The sequence below is a fragment of the Dysidea avara genome, chromosome 13, assembly GCF_963678975.1.
Source record: "Dysidea avara chromosome 13, odDysAvar1.4, whole genome shotgun sequence".
Classification (NCBI taxonomy): domain Eukaryota; kingdom Metazoa; phylum Porifera; class Demospongiae; order Dictyoceratida; family Dysideidae; genus Dysidea; species Dysidea avara.
This window is the reverse complement of record NC_089284.1, coordinates 10,485,766-10,504,839: the sequence shown is the minus strand read 5'-3', so window position 1 is coordinate 10,504,839 and position 19,074 is coordinate 10,485,766. Positions and strand designations below refer to the sequence as shown.

General features: G+C 39.6%; 2 protein-coding genes and 1 long non-coding RNA gene across 3 annotated transcripts in view; 1 reads left to right on the top strand and 2 right to left on the bottom strand.

Annotated features, from left to right (window-relative positions):
* Positions 1–19,074, bottom strand: part of LOC136243603 (H(+)/Cl(-) exchange transporter 6-like) — a 134,603-nt gene that overhangs the window by 33,435 nt on the left and 82,094 nt on the right. The window lies entirely within an intron of this gene.
* Positions 7,321–10,261, bottom strand: LOC136242583 (uncharacterized). Its single transcript, XM_066034023.1, has 3 exons — positions 10,145–10,261; positions 9,355–9,400; positions 7,321–9,302 (listed from the first exon to the last, which is right to left on the bottom strand). Exons 1-3 carry the CDS (start codon positions 10,145–10,147, stop codon positions 7,393–7,395), a joined length of 1,959 nt encoding a protein of 652 aa, XP_065890095.1. The 5' UTR covers positions 10,148–10,261; the 3' UTR covers positions 7,321–7,392.
* Positions 11,719–12,552, top strand: LOC136243283 (uncharacterized). Its single transcript, XR_010694822.1, has 4 exons — positions 11,719–11,825; positions 11,878–12,281; positions 12,332–12,424; positions 12,476–12,552. It is a non-coding gene; the product is annotated as an uncharacterized lncRNA (long non-coding RNA).

Sequence of the window (19,074 nt, the reverse complement as noted above, 5' to 3'; positions counted from 1 at the left end):
ATCTATCTCAGCACAAATACAACTTCTGTGTACATACTGTATAGCACCATGCATACATATAATTATCTCTTAAAAGTTGTTCCAGCATTTTCCCAAAATGCTGAGGATGTCTTATTTTAGAAACCATTCTGGGAAAACTGGTCTTATCGCCAATGACAGTAGATTTCATTTTTCACTAAGAACACAAAGCTACATGAATAAGCTATCAAATTTTGCAATCAAAATCAGCAAGACTTGAGTAGTCTGCTTTTGCTGGCTACTTTTCCCAAGCACAGTGGTGATCTGTACGAGCAGTCTAGGGCCCTAATGGAGCTCTGGCCAGCCTGGGGATGGTTGTGTGTGACTGTACAGCTCCATGGTGTTGAATAAAGATCTGTGCTGTTGTAAAGTGTGTGTGAAGTACGTTTGACATAGCAGTGAAGTGAGTGTTATGATATTGTGATGTGGATGTGATGAGGATGTGAAGTGTGTGTGTGTGTGTGATGCTGTTGTAAAGTGTGTTTGAGGTGCGTGTGATGTAGATGTGAAGTTTATGTGTTGCTGAGAAGTTGGTACCATGTTTCAGTGAAGTGTGTGTGATGTTGTTGTGAAGTGGATGTGATGTGGATGTGAAGTGCATGTGATGCAGTTGTGAAGTGTGTGTGATGCAGTTGTAAAGTGTTTACCTGTTGCACTTTTCACCAATTATTACCTGTTTTATTGGTAACAACAGGTATAGGTAACAATTGGTACCAAAGGGTGATGCCTAAAAATTTGAAACAGAGGTTACAAGGTAGTAACGTGTGATATCTTACACTTGGTAACGATGGGTAATTGATAAAGGCTAACATGTAACAATTGGTAACAATGTAGGCAACCTACTATTCATCTTATGATATTTACCATTCCATGAACACCTTGAAGATGTGTTATTTCCTTTTTAATGTTTGTAGATATGTAGCTACTAGCGTGTAGTGTGTACTGTTTATCAAATGGTTGAATTGCCTATTAAATGCTTTTTTTGCGTTGTTTCGATGTAGCCAGCCAGCTTTCCACCGGCCAGTCAGGCAGTGAGGAGCAGCATAGTAAGGCATCTATAAACATGAATGATTTTTTAAGCATAGGCAACCTACTATTTTACTATTCCATGAACACCTAGAATATGTGTTATTGCCTTTTTAATGTTTGTAGATATGTAGCTACTAGCGTGTAGTGGTTATCAAATGCTTAAATTTATGCTTTTTGTGTTGTTTTGATGTAGAGACCAGCCCGACTAATACTGAAGTTCCCATGGAAGGGGATGAAAAGTAGCTTGGTAAGGTAACCGTAAACTTGAATGTTTTATAAGCATAGGCAACCTACTATTTTACTGTTCCATGAACAACTAGAAGATGTATTATTGAATTTTTGTAGATATGTAGCTACTTGTGTGTAGTTGTTTTCAAATGTTTGTTTTCATTTGAATTCCCTTGTTACTTTTGTTACTATGGTAACTGTCCTTGCTGCATGTACACCGGGATCACATGATCTGGTACCCACAATTCACTGATCCATTTCTACCATTCCTCCTGTAACGCTGTGACTTTGTCGAGAACAATTATACTTAGCTACCACCAGTATTATTCTTAACACAGACTGACTTGTACAACAAAAGGAAACCTTAACATAACTACTTAACATCCAAAGTGTTAATTGTACAAAAGTATATAATTAAACATATGTTACTACAGAGGTCTGTTACACTATCCCCCTCCACTAAGAAGATGTCCCATCTTCACGTTCTCACATAATCCTGCAGTCTCACAGGAGGCCGGTGCTGTCTGGTTGGGTAACATCTTGTCTCACTTGGGGGTTGATCAGTTCCAACATTTGTAGGTTGTCTTGATGTAGGTTGATCACTGGGGTAGCATTCATCATCATAATCTACCAACTCCAAATCTGTTCCCACAGGTGGAGCTCGAGGGGTAGGTACATGTTCCTCACTTGCTGCGGCCGGTTGATCACTACTGGCAGAAGTGGAAGGCAAGTCACCATCTAGTCGAATGTCCTGTGGACATGGCTTTAATCGGTTAAAATGCACCACCTGTCGCTGCCTCCGTCCCCTTTGACACTGTACTCTATAGGTGCACTCGGACAGCTTTTTCATGACTTTGAAAGGTCCAGTCCAAGGGTGGAAAAGCTTCCTACTACTGTTCTTTGGGACTTTTGGGTTTAACACCCATACCATGTCACCAGTCTTAAACGGTGAACCATTTGCCCTCTGGTCATAATATGCTTTCTGCCTTTGATGCTGCACTCCAGCAGTCTTCTTTGCTACTTCAAATGCAGCTGTCAGTTGCTTCTCAAGGTCTGCTGCATATTCATTGATGGATTGTGTCTTGTTATCTATTGCAGTGCCATATAGGATGTCTATGGGTAGAACTGCCTGACGGCCATACATTAAATAAAATGGTGCATAACTGGTCGAGGCATGAGTACTGGTGTTATAAGCAAAGCATACCTTGCGAATGTGATTTTCCCAATCCCACGGATTGTCTTTGCAGTGGGTAGCTAACATGTTTAGTAGTGTCCTGTTAAATCTCTCCACCATGCCATCACATTGTGGATGGTATGGGGAAGTTCTACTCTTTTGAATACCTAAAAGCTTGCATACCTCTGACATCAGCTGTGACTCAAACTGTTTCCCCTGATCTGAGTGAAGCTGGCTAGGTACTCCAAAACGCATGAACACCTCATCTACCAGGCGAATGGCAACAGTCTTAGCCTCTTGATTCGGGATTGCAAAAGCCTCCATCCATCTACTAAAATAATCAGCCACAACCAGTATGTAACTGTTGCCAGCTTGGCTCTCAGGGAATGGTCCCAAGATATCCATGGCCATAACTTGCATAGGATAGCTTGCTGTTATTGTACCTAGTGGCGCTCGTTTGGAAACAGGAGGTGATTTCCTAGTAGCACAACTTGCACAGGTTTGACACCAGCTGCAAGTGTCATTCCAATATCCAGGCCAATAAAAACGTTCTTTAACCCTTCCAAAGGTCTTCTCCTGTCCCAGGTGACCACCTGCTACTCCATCATGCAGTGATGCCAGAATGTCTGACCGATGATTCTTAGGGACTACAAACTGTAGCCACTTCTGATCCCTCTGAGGTTCAGAGAACTGCCTATACAACACTCCGTTGATGACTATCAACTGGTCCCACAACTGCCAGAGTCTGCGGTCCTCGGGACTGTTATTGCTCAGAACAGCCGGTTTCTGATTAGTTTCCTTAGCAGCCAGTACTGATGAAATACGGGGATCATCTATCTGGGCAGTTCGAAGTTCCTCTTGGGAGTGAGCACTCAGTGAAGCCAGATCAGTAGGGACTACTGCTGCTAGTGCAAGAGCCTCATCAGCTGGAATGATTCCACATTGTTTACAAGGGATTCTTGACATGGCATCAGCATTGTTGTGACTTTTACCTGGCCTATGCTTAACTGTGAAGTGATACTCTTGTAGCTTCTGTACCCAGCGTGCAACTTGGCCTTCTGGGTCTTTAAACTTCTGTAACCACGCCAAGGCACCATGGTCAGTCCGAATTGTGAAATGTGATCCTAGAAGGTAAGGGCGGAAGTGCTGAAGAAAGGTCACCACAGCCAATAGTTCTCTTCTCGTCACGCAGTAATTGCGCTCAGCCTTAGTCAAGCTTCTGCTGGCATATGCAACAGCACACTCTCTGCCCTCTTGGATCTGGGATAACACTGCTCCAATGCCCATGTCACTGGCATCAGTGTCCAAAATGAAAGGCTGTGACCAGTCTGGTAAAGCAAGTATAGGTGCAGAAACTAAGCGAGTCTTTAAGCAATCAAAGGCTTCCTGGCACTGGGTAGTCCATTTGAATTCAGACTTCTTCTCTGTAAGCTTGTGCAATGGTGAAGCTACTGAAGCAAAGTTTTTGATAAATCTTCTATAATAGCTGGCTAAGCCTAGAAATTGTTGTGTTTCTTTAATGGTAGTAGGTATAGGCCATTCTCGTACACGACATGTTTTGTCTGGATCAGGTAAGATCCCATCTGCCGAAACAACATGTCCCAAGAATTGCACTTTAGGTTGCATGAACTGGCACTTGTGGGGTTGTAATTTTAGTCCTGCTCTGTCTAATCGTTCAAAGACTTGCCTAAGGTTGCTCAGATGTGCCTCAAATGTTTTCCCTACAATAATAATATCATCTATATAGACAATGCAACTGCTCCATTGTAACCCTGACAATACCATATCCATTAACCTTTGAAAGGTTGCTGGGGCATTACACAGCCCAAACGGCATAACATTAAAGTGAAATAGACCTTCATGGGTACAAAAGGCAGTTTTCTCCCGGTGCTTCTCATCTACCTCTACTTGCCAGTACCCACTCTTCAAGTCCAATGTAGAAAAACATTTTGAACCAGCTAAAGTATCCAGGGTGTCGTCTATCCTTGGAATTGGGTAAGCATCCTTATGTGTTATTTCGTTAACCTTCCGGTAATCAACACAAAACCGCAAAGAACCATCTTTCTTTGGCACTAAAATGATTGGTGATGCCCACGGACTCTTAGATGGTGCGATAATTTCCTTTTCTTGCATCTCTGCTATCATTTTCTTTATCTCATCCCTTTGAGGTAGCGGTACCCTCCTCACAGCTTGCCGGACTGGATTTCCTGTGGTCTCAATTCGATGGCTAAGCACATTTGTCCTACCCAAGTCATCTGGTTTCAGGGCAAACAGGTGAGCATATGAGGTGAGCAGTGCACTGAATTGTCTCAGCTGGTGTTCAGTTAAACTATTTGGCATTGTATCCAAAATACTGCTCAAGATAGCTTCCCAATCTCCCTGCTGCATCAGGACATCAGATTTGGTTACCCCCGATACCTCATCCAATGGCTCTATCGCTGTGGCATCTGCAACTTTAGTCCCTTTATGTACAGTGACGGGGTGGGGCTCCATGTTAAGCATACGCATAGGAACAAACCCTTTTCGTGGTATCACAACAGCACTAGCAACAAGTACTTCTGCTTTCTTAGACTTCTTATTCTCCACAATCCAATTCCCCTGACAGGTGACTGGCATCATCCCCATTACTTCAATTTCACTAAGAGCCCCAATAGTAATGGTGTCTTGCACGGTGACATCAACTTGTGTGACCGATGGGCCAGGTAATGTATGAGCACACAAGGGTATTTTAATAGTACGAGTGCGCAACTCACCATGACCAAGGTCCAAAACACATTCATGAGCCTCAAGAAAGTTTAGCCCTAGTATACCCTCTGATGTTAATGCATCAGCTACAATCACCTCCTGTTGGAAAATCTGCCCTAACAGCTGTAGATTGACCATCACAGATCCCTGTACTCGCATTGGTGAGCCATCTACACCAACCAGCCGCATACTAGCATGGTTTAACTTGGGAGAATTACTCGGCTTGATTCGATCCCACACCTCACTACTTATGAGGGACACAGCTGCTCCCATATCAATCAGGAATGATACCTGATGGCCATACACATGCGCAGGCACGGAATATTTAGATACACTATTAATAGAAATTGTGGGTGTGACATCATTATCTACTGTGGAGTCAGCATTGCTAGCATCCTTGTTCCTTTGTGTCTGCATCTCACTTGTAGTCATTGCCTTATTTTCTGGGTCCACAGGTATACTGCTAGCACATCCCCGAGCATAATGCCCTGGTTGCTTACAGACATGGCACATAATTGCTTGGGACTGCCTCCTTCTCTTTCTTTGTCTCCGTGGTTGATATCGACTACTTTCTGCATCTTCCACTTTCTTCTCCAGTCTGCTTAGCTTCTCCAACAAATTTTCTATCATCAATGTCAGGTCCGGTTCAACGGATGCTACAGCGTTCCCTTGAGTCGTTCCGGGTTGCACACCCGCGCCATCACCTTGAGCGCTGCACTGTATCAAATACGACTCGAGTTCCAGAGTAGCTGCAAGTGCTGCCACCATCGTTGAGGGGCGTTTTTGTCTCACGCCAAACGCCACCTGGGAGTTGTCCAGTTGGTCGAGGTATCTATTGAGTGCGATGTGTTCCCTAGTTGCTTCTTCCAAGTCTGGATAAGCCTTGTCTGCTAGCACAGACAGTGCGTCAGCAAAATCACCCCAGCTCTCGCCCTCTTGCCTCTCACGAGAGTGTAACTCAGCTTTGTACAGATTCTTGGTTACTGACGGCTCAAAGCGTTCTCGAAGCGCCTCTATAGTGTGTTTGTACCCTGTGGCCTTAATTCGAGTAAGCGCCACGTGAGCTTTACCAGTCAATCGCACGTGCAACCAAAGTGTCTTCTGTACCTCGTCCCACCCGTTGAGTATGGCTACATTATCAAAGTGCTGGACCCAGTCGCTAAATTCCCCTTCCCCAGAAAACACATCAGGAAGAATCACTGGCCTTTGAGTTGTCACTTGACGTACTGGTCCTCGCTCCACCGGGTTCTCGTCGGACATTCCAGAATCAGTGCCTCTCCGGTCAGGCTTGTGGGGCGGTGCTCCTCAGCTCTTTAAGGGTGGCCACGGTACAACAGCTTTCTCTCCTTGGGTTCAGAGTGGCGGCGATGACCAATCCTGCCGACTACGCCAATGTAACGCTGTGACTTTGTCGAGAACAATTATACTTAGCTACCACCAGTATTATTCTTAACACAGACTGACTTGTACAACAAAAGGAAACCTTAACATAACTACTTAACATCCAAAGTGTTAATTGTACAAAAGTATATAATTAAACATATGTTACTACAGAGGTCTGTTACACTCCAAATGAGGACTGTCTGTCCCAGGCATGTTGCCATGGTGATGCATTAAACCATTATTATGGCTTCTTCTACTTGACTGGTCTCTAATTCCTCTAACAGTAGTTGGCTGCGATGATGCGTCACAGGATTGTGTTGATGTCAATGGTGCACTTAATGCTGTTGATCTGGTTCTTGATTGCATTGATGTACTGATGTAACATGTTGGAAACGATACAGAATCACACGCACTTCACATCCACATCTCAACAACATCACACTCGTATCACTGAATCATCTAACTATGATTGCTCAATAGCTATAGGTGATAAGTATGTGACCAGATCTTGGAAAATGGTTCCAAATCATACATGTAATTTAGCATATTTCCTTTTGCATTAAAAATGTACTTTGAAGTAGATTATTTTACTGCAAAATTTCCTGTCAAATTTTAATGTAGCTAAATGGTGGCAATCAATAAAATATTTTCCCTTGATAACAAGGTGAGAGGAATTCCTAGAGTGTAAAGTTATAAGTAAGCCAGCCAAAAAATGTTTCACTGTCACCATTTATACACAAGAATAACAAACAAACAAACATCAAATGGTCATAAACTCATATCAAAGTAAATAAATATTACAATTAATAAATAACTTAAACACCGTCATGTATACCCTTACAAGTATCAATAACAGAAGTTAGGTCATCTGTTGCATTTGAACACTGAGAATCCAAATACTGTGCTTGTAAATCAGTGGGCTGCACACATTCTTTGATCAGGTAAATAAAGGAATATCTATCATGAACTATTTCTCGTTTATTGCTCATGTCTGGGTAGCGTTCAGTTAACCGAGTATTGTAGCCAGGAGGATACGGCACATCGACATTATCAACAAGATCAAAATCGATCAACTTAGCATTATCATTAGTGAATACAATGTTAACCAATCTGACATCAGAATGCACATAACCTTTGTCATGGAGTGCCTTAAGTACTTTTGCAACTGGCTTGAAGTCATCAAGAGTATAGCACGTTTTAGAAATAGCTGAAATGTATTTGTATCTTAAAAATTGGTAACGACCGTCTTTTGTTAATGGCCCAGCTGTCATATCATCAAAGTAGGCATTTCCAAGAACCTCCTTAATCACGTCATGATTAGTCTTAGTACCAAATGTGGTGTCCAACAACTTATATACTAAATCACCACACCTGAACACATTTGGAGATTTCAAAGGTACATTTCCCATAATGTGATTGCGTATAGGCTCAACTTTGAATGGTACATCACCATGTTGAAGCTTGCGAACTTCACCAACAGCAAATTTTAGAGCATTAAAAAAGTTTGGAAAGTGATCTGACTGTACCTTATCAAGGATTTTAACTGTAGCATGGCATCTTTCGTGTATGCGCCAACACAAAAACAAAGACAATGTGCGTGGTGTACATGGCATCACAAGGACTGGCACTTTCAGGTCAGCAACAGTAACAGCGCTCTGATAATAACCTAGACTTTCGGAGCGAGCCTTATCATACTCATTGTCATCCCTCTTAAAGTCTGACACCAAGAGAGGATACGATGGAATACCATTACTCAACTGGACAATATAGCAGTCAGGTTTGTTACAATTGTCTTTGGAAAATACAGGCTGATGAAGAACACACCCATCTTCAGGCTGATTTCCTGGAAACAAATATCTGTCCAATGATTGGGAAAACACAGCGGTATATGTATTTTCATAGTCATGCAATACTGTGGGTTGGTATTTATTAATATCCATAAGATTACAGAATTTTTCAGAAAACTTGATTGCATCAGAATTTGGATTTGCAATGAACTTATCATACACTTCTAAACTGAACCAATGCCCATATATTTCGTATTCTCTTGAATACTTTTCGATTTCCTCTGGCTTTTCTTTTACTGTTGTTGAAATAGACTGAGAATGCGTATAAGATGTACTAACTGGGGTAACAATCTCTAGATACAACTTCCGCTCGTTGTAAGAGGTGGTTAAAATAAAAGAATCGAGATCCACAATTGATCTACCATTAATATCACAAACACGAGACTTCAGAGTACATTTAGAAACACCCTGTGCCATTAAAACCACCTGGGTAATGTGATAAGGTGTTGGAATTTTGTAACTATTACTATTTACAAAAAATGTAAGATTTGATTGCATCAAACGTAGTGGTGCTGTTTGGGAAGTAAAAAGTGACCATATTGCCTGTCCAGGTTTAATCCTCTGTTCGTTGTGAAATGGTATATATGCTCCTTCTGATAGAAAGTCATGAACTCGTTTGGTTGGCTTACAGTGTTGCTCGAGAGGTGGACCAGATTCAATTTGGATCCAGCATGTAAAGAACTCGATTACCAAGGGTTGATTCTCTGATGTAGAAATATTATCCACCAGTGTAGCTGGTGCAATTAGTTCATTATTTACAGTGACAAGGTAATCATTTAAATTCTCATATCCCAAGTCAAGAAACACATTTTTAACAGTGTCTGAAGATAAATGGGTAAGATGGTGTAAATTTTTGTCGGCTTTCACCCATATATTCACTGCAAAAGATTGAGGACACATAAACATTAAGTACCACATAACCATGGTTACCTTTATCATCCAAGCCTTGTTCCATTCTTCCACGTTTAGGTTGACTCTGTGGTAAACAAAACAAGCTGAATTTTACAACTTGTTACAGGTTTTTGCTATTGAATTAGTAACCTTTGCACGTGCCATTGGCTAGCATACAGGCAAGAGTTCATGAACTCTTGATACAGAGTCAGGGTTGAAAACATTTTGCAGACACAAAAACGAGCCATTGTAAGCCACCCAGCTGGACGTCTACCCATTACTACACATGTTTGCACAGCACAACAACAGCTAATAAGAAAGTTCGACTCAGTCCTTTGCAAGAAGCTGCACTTACAAGTCCATGTTTTTACTGCAAATCACGAAATACGCGAAAATACGATGTGCCGATTTCTCAATCTAAGACTCGCAGCTTCTGATTTGTAGTGGTTCAAATATCAGTACAACAAGCTAAGTATCCTGCAGTAGTAAAGAAAGTGTTTGGAGAAAGTCGATTGTTTTCATTGGGGACCCTACGGCTTTACTAATCTATGATATTACCCTGGGCTAGTGGTGAAGCACCTCGTACAGGCTCTGCCTTCTGTGCAAACCCTCCAGTGCCCAACTGGTAGACTTGATAATAATAAAATAATAATACCCGCGCCCTAGTCTCGTCCTCGCAGACCCATTTTCCGGGGTGGCGCTTATAGATAATCTCTAATCGATAAGCGCCACCCCGGAGAATGGGTATGCTAGGACGAGACTACCCGCGCCCCCCAAAAGGTTCACCTTTAATATCTCGCTACCAAGTCCAAACAAAATAATCACATACCATGGTTATCTAGCCATCGCAGCACCAACTTCTTATTTAATAAGATATAACCACCACACGAAAATGCCACTACTGATAAGGACTGCGCTTATGCTATAAATAGCTAATCCTTATTGGTGCACAGGTCCTAATATGGATATTTTGGGCATGTTACCTGCATTACCCATACTACCTTTGTTACTAATGTTACCCTTGTTACCTCTGTTACCTGTATTACTATCATTACTTTTGTTACTCGACTAATGTTACCTCTTTCCTCTGTTACCCTTGTTACACATGTTTTCTTTATTACCTCTTTTACCCTTGTTATCTTCGTTACCCATGTTACCTCTTTTACCTTTGCTACCTTTGTTACTAATGTTATCTCTGTTACCCATATTACCTCTCTTACATTTTTGTTACCTCTGTTACCCACTGTATTACCATTATTACTTTTGGTACTAATGTTACCTCTGTTACCCATATGATGTTACCTCTGCTACCCATATTACCTTTGTGATTAATGTTACCTCTGTTACCCATGTTACTAATGTTACCTCTGTTACCCTTGTTATTCCCGTTACCCATGTTTTCTGTTTTACGTTTGTTATCCTTGTTACATTTGTTACCCATTTTATCTCTGTTACTCCAGTTACCCTTTTACCCATGTTTTCTGTGTTACCCATGTTTTCTGTGTTACCTTTGTTATCCTTGTTAGTTACATTTGTTACCCATGTAATCTCTGTTACTTATACTACTTCTTTTACCTTTGTTACCTTCGTTGCTCATGTTAACTCTGTTACCTTTGTTTCCCATGTTCGGTGTTGGGTAAGTTATTTTGTAAAAGTAACTATATAGTTACATATTACATATTACTTGCAACTGAACTATTTAGTTACAGTTACATATTACCCATAAAATAAAGTAACTATAATAATATTACATATTATATTACTTTGTGTCCACAGCTTTAAGCTGTCACGTGTGAAACTACCACTTTATCACCTGACATGATTGTGTTGTTGGACAATGTGCAAATCTTGGTTATAAGTAAGAAGCTGGTGTTCATTCAGTAGGCTTCGTTACTTCGTTGTGGCTAGGCATTACTCAGATGATAACTAACGTAACTTCGTTACTTGTAGTAATATTATTACGTAATATTACAGTCGTTACAGTAACTATATTACTTAGGTAATTTTAAATGTACAGTTTCTTGTCGGACCTCTTGTTTCTCCAGGTTCTCAGTGTACGACATCTGCAGTGTTAATTTCCTTCAATGGCAGCTGCTTCCTTTAAAGAATCTGGTAGCAACCATTGTGGACAGTTTTGTTCTTTTTTCACGGAGTTGTTCAACCTCAGCTTCTAATTACTTACAGCTGTAAGTGCATTAAGCTTGATTGTGTTTTTATTCATTTTCTTTTCAATAGGGTAGGAATTACAGATTTAGTCTCAGCTCTAGGAGATTCTTATTGCTAACATCTGTAAGTAAGTACACTGAGAGTGTCCAGTATACAATTTGTATTTAGGTTTGTGGAAACTGGTCTCATTTCTTCTGGGAACCGGTCTTATTTCTTCATGTTTTTATCAACAGCTGATGCTACCTCATGTACGTCTGGCACTGTAAATGAGTTGAGTGCTTTCAAGAACCTGTTCCATCTTGTTTGTCCTTATTTCACTGACCATGATCGTATTGCTAACAAAAGTAAGTTCACTGAGAGTATGCAAATTATTAGTCTTGTTTCAATTGTACTTAGTGATTACAAGATTCTTGGACTTGGTTATCAGTGCATCAGATGCTTCTTGTGAGCTTATGTAACAGACATAAAAATGGCCACGTGGTAGGAGTATTTTTGTGAGTTTTGGTATGGGTGAATGTCAGACGAAGAGCTTTGAATGGTTATATCTCAGCCAAGAGTGAATATATCAAACTCTAATTAGCAGGTATGTTTATAAATTAGCCAAAGAATACGGAGTTAACATACATCAATGCTTGAATGTACTTATTTTAACACTTGATAACCATACCTGCTAGTTACAGCTTGATATCATTGTTCTTGGCTGAGATATGATCGTTCAAAAATCTTCGTCTGATATTAGCCCAACAAAGTCACATACTAAGTGGCCATTTTATGTCTAGTTAGACTCACTGATAACAACTGTAAGTACACCAAGTAATCCAGAATATGAATTATGTTTGCCTCCATTTAGGGTTGTGAGACCTGGTCTTATCAGACTTGTCTTAGTTCTACATGGATTGTCAGTCTCAGACTCGGTCTCAGTTTTAGAAGATTGTTACAAACTGTAAGTACAATGATTGTTCAGTATACACATTATATTTACCATCTTTAATAGAGTTGTGGGACCTAGCCACCGTTCTACATGGTAATACTAGGTTTCCAGACAAGGTCTCGGTTTTATGAGATTCTTATCAGTTGTTACAAACTGTAAATCCAATGATTGTCCAGAATACATATTATATTTACCATCTCTGTATTAGAGTTGTGGGACTGTTCTACCAGACAACTAACAGATTGTCAGAGTTCTACATGGTGATGATAATACAGGTAATCTGTAATGGAATTTATGAATTGTATTTACTGTCTTACCTGCTGCAGTTGGATAAAGACTGATAAATGATGAAAAAAATTGATTTGATACTGTCATGGCTGGCCAAGGAGACATTGATTTACTAGCTGTACCTATTGTGGTTTTAACATATTTACATAATTGAATTCATTACAAATATAATTATAGAAATTATTTAATTAAGGTAGCCACAGATTATAGGAAAGTAAAAAAGTATAGTAGTCAATATATGGTTGAAATAGGCTTAGTATAGTCTAATAATACACTGCACTATACTAATCTCTAATATATGACTGTCTTAAATGTATTTCATAAGTTTGTTATAGTAAAGTCCTAATCTAATAATATATGCTGTACTATTTCATTCCGATACTAACATAATAAGACTGTTATAGACCTTATTATTCTGAGCTTTTTTCACAGTGATACAGCACCTATATGCTCATCATGGAATACATAATACTGATGCATATTTTGCAGCTGATGATGGGGTTCAGAGAGAAAATAAAGAGTGACAGGAACAGTTGACACAAGAAGATGGAAGAGAGCAAAGTGAATGGTTGACACAAGAAGATGGAAGGAGTGACAGGAACAGTTGACACAAGAAGATGGAAGAGAGCAAGGTGAACGGTTGACACAAGAAGATGGAAGAGAGCAAGGTGAACGGTTGACACAAGAAGATGGAAGAGAGCAAGGTGAACGGTTGACACAAGAAGATGGAAGAGAGCAAGGTGAACGGTTGACACAAGAAGATGGAAGGAGTGACAGGAACAGTTGACACAAGTAGATGGAAGAGAGCAAGGTGAACGGTTGACACAAGAAGATGGAAGAGAGCGACAGGAACAGTTGACACAAGAAGATGGAAGAGAGCCATGTAAAAGACATTCAACACCGGATATGGATAGGATAACACTTTACAGAATATTTTTGATGATGTAGTAGGCTGCGGCTTAACCATTTCACCTATTAAAACACCTGCTAAAAAACCAAAGAAAACAAAGAAGCGAAGGTCAAGGATGACTACACTCCTCTTGCTGTCAGATGACCCTGCAGATACTAAATGTGATGTGCTTAAAACATTGCCTTTCTGCTGCTTATATATATGCTAATATTGTGTTTGTTTCAAGATGGTAAAGAATTATACTTATGCTTTGTATAGTTTATAACTATGATTTAAGCTGGCTATTAGCCATTACTTCCATAGTTGGTAGTTTCAAATTTGGCAACTTTAAGGATCTTTGATTTTCTAAGTAGCATTAGCAAGGACATATAATAGTACCTACACTATGTGCAGGAGATGCACTTTGTTTATGTAAACAAGGTTTTAAAATGTATACTGAGAACCAAGGCCAGTACTGGACAACCATGCGAATGGGTGTTATTATTTGCACACTTTATTGCCAGTTTTGAAAATCCAAAGCCATAATTAATTGTGCTATGACACACTATTTAAGGTGATCATAGCATAGCTTAAAGAATGCCAAACTTGGCTACTAATGAGGGAGTTACCATTCTTGACAACATTTGGAAGTAGCCAGTATTTGCCAGTTTTAGAAATTTGGTAACTACTTTATCAGAGTATCTGCTGACTAATTACCAAAAGATAAATTGTGTTGGTAGAGTTTGCTTCTAAATGTTGTTCAAACTTTGGAAATAACCCATAAACTGACAAATATGGAAATCCATAAATTGCCAAAGACAGCAACATGCTGGATGGAAAATATGGGTGAAAAGCTTGATGGGAAACTGTATCATACTAATACTATCATGAATCAATACCTTGTCACCTGGGACACAAAGAAGGACATAGGGAGGTTGATGATGCATGTATTGTATGCACTGCAGTTGATGAAAAGGCATGTCTCGGGACGAAGTGACATCGAACAGTGAAGAAATCAAGCGTATAACTTTATCCAGTCAGTCAACCAGTTAGCAGAAAACTCAATTTCATAGAAACTTGTTGAAAGGGTTTGGGGCCGGGGTCAGTCAGAAGAAACTTTCAGGCTTGGTTATACCTAACCAGTACTGCAAGGAAAAGTGAGGCTGGTTTTTGGGTGATATTGAAAGGCTAAAGCCTAAATCTCTGTGAACCCATATATACAGTGCTACCGTACTGTATGATAAATGAACATTGAAAATTGGCTAAGAAATTACATCAATGTATCAATAATGTATATACACAATCTGAAATAAACTTTGAGTATGAGATTTGCCAACTTAATACAATACAGTGATTCTTAACGACTGTACCTTCACAAACAAAGGTATCATTCCAAGATCCATCATTCTGACATTTAGCAACACCATTTGTTTTAAGCGTTTTCAAACTGGTAAGTCTCTCATTACTACATGCTACTTGTATATTACTGTTGCTATGGTACATCAGCTGTACATCTTTGTCAGTATAATAATATCCACGTTCAGGTAAAGTAAACAGTCCACATTTAGCTGCATAGAAGATTACAAATACATACAAGACACATAGTAGAGTATCAATAGATATTGTTTGGTGTATATGATGTGTGTGTTTTGGTATTTTCAATACTAAAATAGTCAGGTTCACTGTGTCAAAAAATACACTTTCGCTCAAAGTTTATGGAGAATAGCAAACCTATACATTTTTGGAAAGCTTAGAGCATGAGGAATCTCAAAATCAATGATTACATTTGCACAGATTCCTGCAAGGTCAGCATTTTTTTAATTTCAAAGTGACAGCTAATAAAATAAGAAAACTCTAATATATCAAGTTAAATTTGACATAAAAGTTTAATAAATGAACTCAACAAATTCTCTGGTGACATTTTTACACCTCTTTTCATTAGAGGTGAGACAGTTAATCATGAACAATTGAAAGTTTTTACAAAGGGAATAGAAGAACATCAAGACACACGATAGTGTGTCGTGCGGCCCAAGAAGCCGGCGCGCCACACCGTGAGTATATTAACAGGAAGAAAGAAAACGCAATTTTCACACCTATGTAGCTCTGTGATTCCTTATCCGATTGGAACCAAATTTGCTGGAGACGTGCCGCCCAGTTAGGGGAGTCTACATACCAAATTTGAAGAAAATCGCTCCAGCCATTTCCGAGATACGAGCGAACAAAATTTCGTTTTAATTTCTTCGTTTTTTTCTTCTTCATCTTCTTCATTTCGCACACTTCGCAAAATTCGCCATAAAACACGAATGCGTGCTCGGATTGGGCTGAAATTTGGCACACTTAAAGGGCTCATTAAGGCGGATCTCCGTACCAACTTTGGTAGGAATCCGATGAACATTCACGGAGTTATGACCGATTATTTGCGTAAAATAAGGTCGAAGGTCTGTCACGCCTACAGAGTAAACGCCTTGGACGAATCAGTTGAAAATTGATATGTAGATGGAGCAACCATCGTAGGGGTGCCTTTTTGTGGTTTGAAAGGAATCGGGATAAAGACCATGGAGATATGACACAAAACCCAACCTGTGTCAAAATTACGCGATCGATTTTCATGAATAAAAAAACTATTAGTTTTCGTGTCTACCAGGCAAACCGCTTAGAGCAACGAGCTGAAAATCAGTATGTAGCTGGAATAATCATCATAGAAAGTTCTTGCAGTAGTACAGAAGAACCGCATTACAAATCACTGAGTTATGATTCGAAAGGCAACTACGTGCAGCAAATGCGAGATCGAGATACTCTAATAGAACAGTCACCCTAATAAAGCATTCAGCTGCATGTATAATTTACTCAGTTATATTACATTGCAAGTTATTCTGTAGGGAATTCAGCTACAAACAAGTCACCCTGTAGTCAGATCAGCTAGAAGAAGGTACCTAATAGAGAGTTCAGCTACAAAGAAGCCATCATGTAGAGAGTTCAGCTCAAATAAATCACCCTGTAGAGAATTCAGCTACAAACAAATTGCCCTGTAGAGAGATCAGCTAGAAGAAGTTACCTTGTAGAGAGTTCAGTTACAAAGAAACAATCATGCAAAGAGTTTAGCTGCAAACAAATCACCCAGTAGAAAGTTCCGCTATGAACAGATCACACTGTAGAGAGTTCAGTTAGAAACAAGTCATCCTGTAGATAGATCAGCTAGAAGAAGTCACTTTGTAGAGAGTTCAGCTACAAAGAAACCACCATGTAAGAGAGTTCAGCTGCAAACAAATCACCTGTAGATAGTTCAGCTAGGAACAAGTCACCCTGTTCAGAGATCAGCTAGAAACAAGTCATCCTGTAGAGAGTTCAGCTAGAAGAAGTTACATTGTAGAGAGTTCGGTTACAAAGAAACTACCATGTAGAGAGTTCAGCTGCAAACAAATCACCCTGTAGAGGGTTCAGCTACAAACAAGTCACCCTCTAGAGAGTTCAGCTAGAAGAAGTTACATTGTAGAGAGTTCAGCTAGAAACAAGTCACCCTGTAGAGAGTTCAGCTAGAAGAAGTTACATTGTAGAGAGTTCAGCTACAAAGAAACTACCACGTACAGAGTTCAACTGCAAACAAATCGCCCTGTAGAGAATTCAGCTACAAACAAATCACCCTGTAGAAAGATCAGCTAGAAGAAGTTACCTTGTAGAGAGTTCAGCTACAAACAAATCACCCTGTAGAGAGTTCAGCTAGAAACAAGTCACCCTGTAGAGAGATCAGCTAGAAACAAGTCACCGGTAGAGAGTTCAGCTAGAAGAAGTTACATTGTAGAGAGTTCAGCTACAAAGAAACTACCATGTAGAGAGTTCAGCAGCAAACAAATTGCCCTGTAGAGAATTCAGCTACAGACAAATCACCTTGTAGAAAGATCAGCTAGAAGAAGTTACCTTGTAGAGAGTTCAGCTACAAACAAATCACCCTGTAGAGGGTTCAGCTAGAAACAAGTCACCCTGTAGAGAGTTCAGCTAGAAGAAGTTACATTGTAGAGAGTTCAGCTAGAAACAAGTCACCCTGTAGAGAGTTCAGCTAGAAGAAGTTACATTATAGAGAGTTCAGCTACAAAGAAACTACCATGTACAAAGTTCAACTGCAAACAAATTGCCCTGTAGACAATTCAGCTACAAACAAATCACCCTGTAGAAAGATCAGCTAGAAGAAGTTACCTTGTAGAGAGTTCAGCTACAAACAAATCACCCTGTAGAGAGTTCAGCTAGAAACAAGTCACCCTGTAGAGAGTTCAGCTAGAAGAAGTTACCTTGTAGAGAGTTCAGCTACAAAGAAACTACCATGTAGAGAGTTCAGCAGCAAACAAATTGCCCTGTAGAGAATTCAGCTACAGACAAATCACCTTGTAGAAAGATCAGCTAGAAGAAGTTACCTTGTAGAGAGTTCAGCTACAAACAAATCACCCTGTAGAGAATTCAGCTACAAACAAGTCATCCGGTAGAGAGATAAGCCAGAAGGATCACCTTGCAGAGAGGTTAGCTACAAAGAAATCACCCTGCTTCATCTTTTCTGCTTCATCTTTTCTTCTTCCTGTAGTAAAGAAAAAATGACAGGTTAAAAAGCCCTAAAGCCGGCCATAGGCCGGCTTTATGGCCGGCTTTGGGGTATACAAATACAAAAAGAAGTGAAATCTAATCCAAAACAGCCAAGCTGTAAAAAAAGAGTGCGGCCTTGAGAAAGGCTATGGTGAAAAAAGATGTGAAATCCAAGGTGGCGGCCAAGAAATGGCTGTGATGGTAGGTTAATGGTAAAAACTTTAATAACAACAATTCAGGTGAATTTGGTGCCGCTTGGTCTTGGCACAAAATTCACCTGAATTGTCGTTATTAAAATTTTTACCATTAACCTACCATCACAGCCATTTCTTGGCCGCCACCTTGGATTTCACATCTTTTTTCACCATAGCCTTTCTCAAGGCCGCACTCTTTTTTTACAGCTTGGCTGTTTTGGATTAGATCTATTATACTGCAATAATTCAGGAATAATTTATAGTGAAAAGAATTAATGAATATTCTGGATTATTTGGAGTATAACTGGTGCAAAGTATAACTAGTGCAAAGTATAATATGACTTCTACTAAAACAGTTCAAATCTAGAAAAGCTGAAATTTTAGATACTCTAATAGAGCAGTCACTTAAAGGCAGTCAACTTTTGAGCCCATTTTTTTACTAATGTGCTTACGTATGTTTAGCATAATTAGCACTAGATGAATTTTGAAAGAATTTTCATTTTAAAAGTAATTGGAATTAGCTCTCTCCTAAAATGGGAAGTTTCCTTTTTACATAAACAATGAATTCACCATGATCACCAAGAGCAATTTTATGCACTAGATAGACATGCACCAACAAGTTAAAATTGATACATGATCTTGAAAATTAGTATCCACTGTTACCTAACTGTTAACCCAATGTAAATTTCCTTTCTGGTGACAGAATGATTACCATCTTTAAA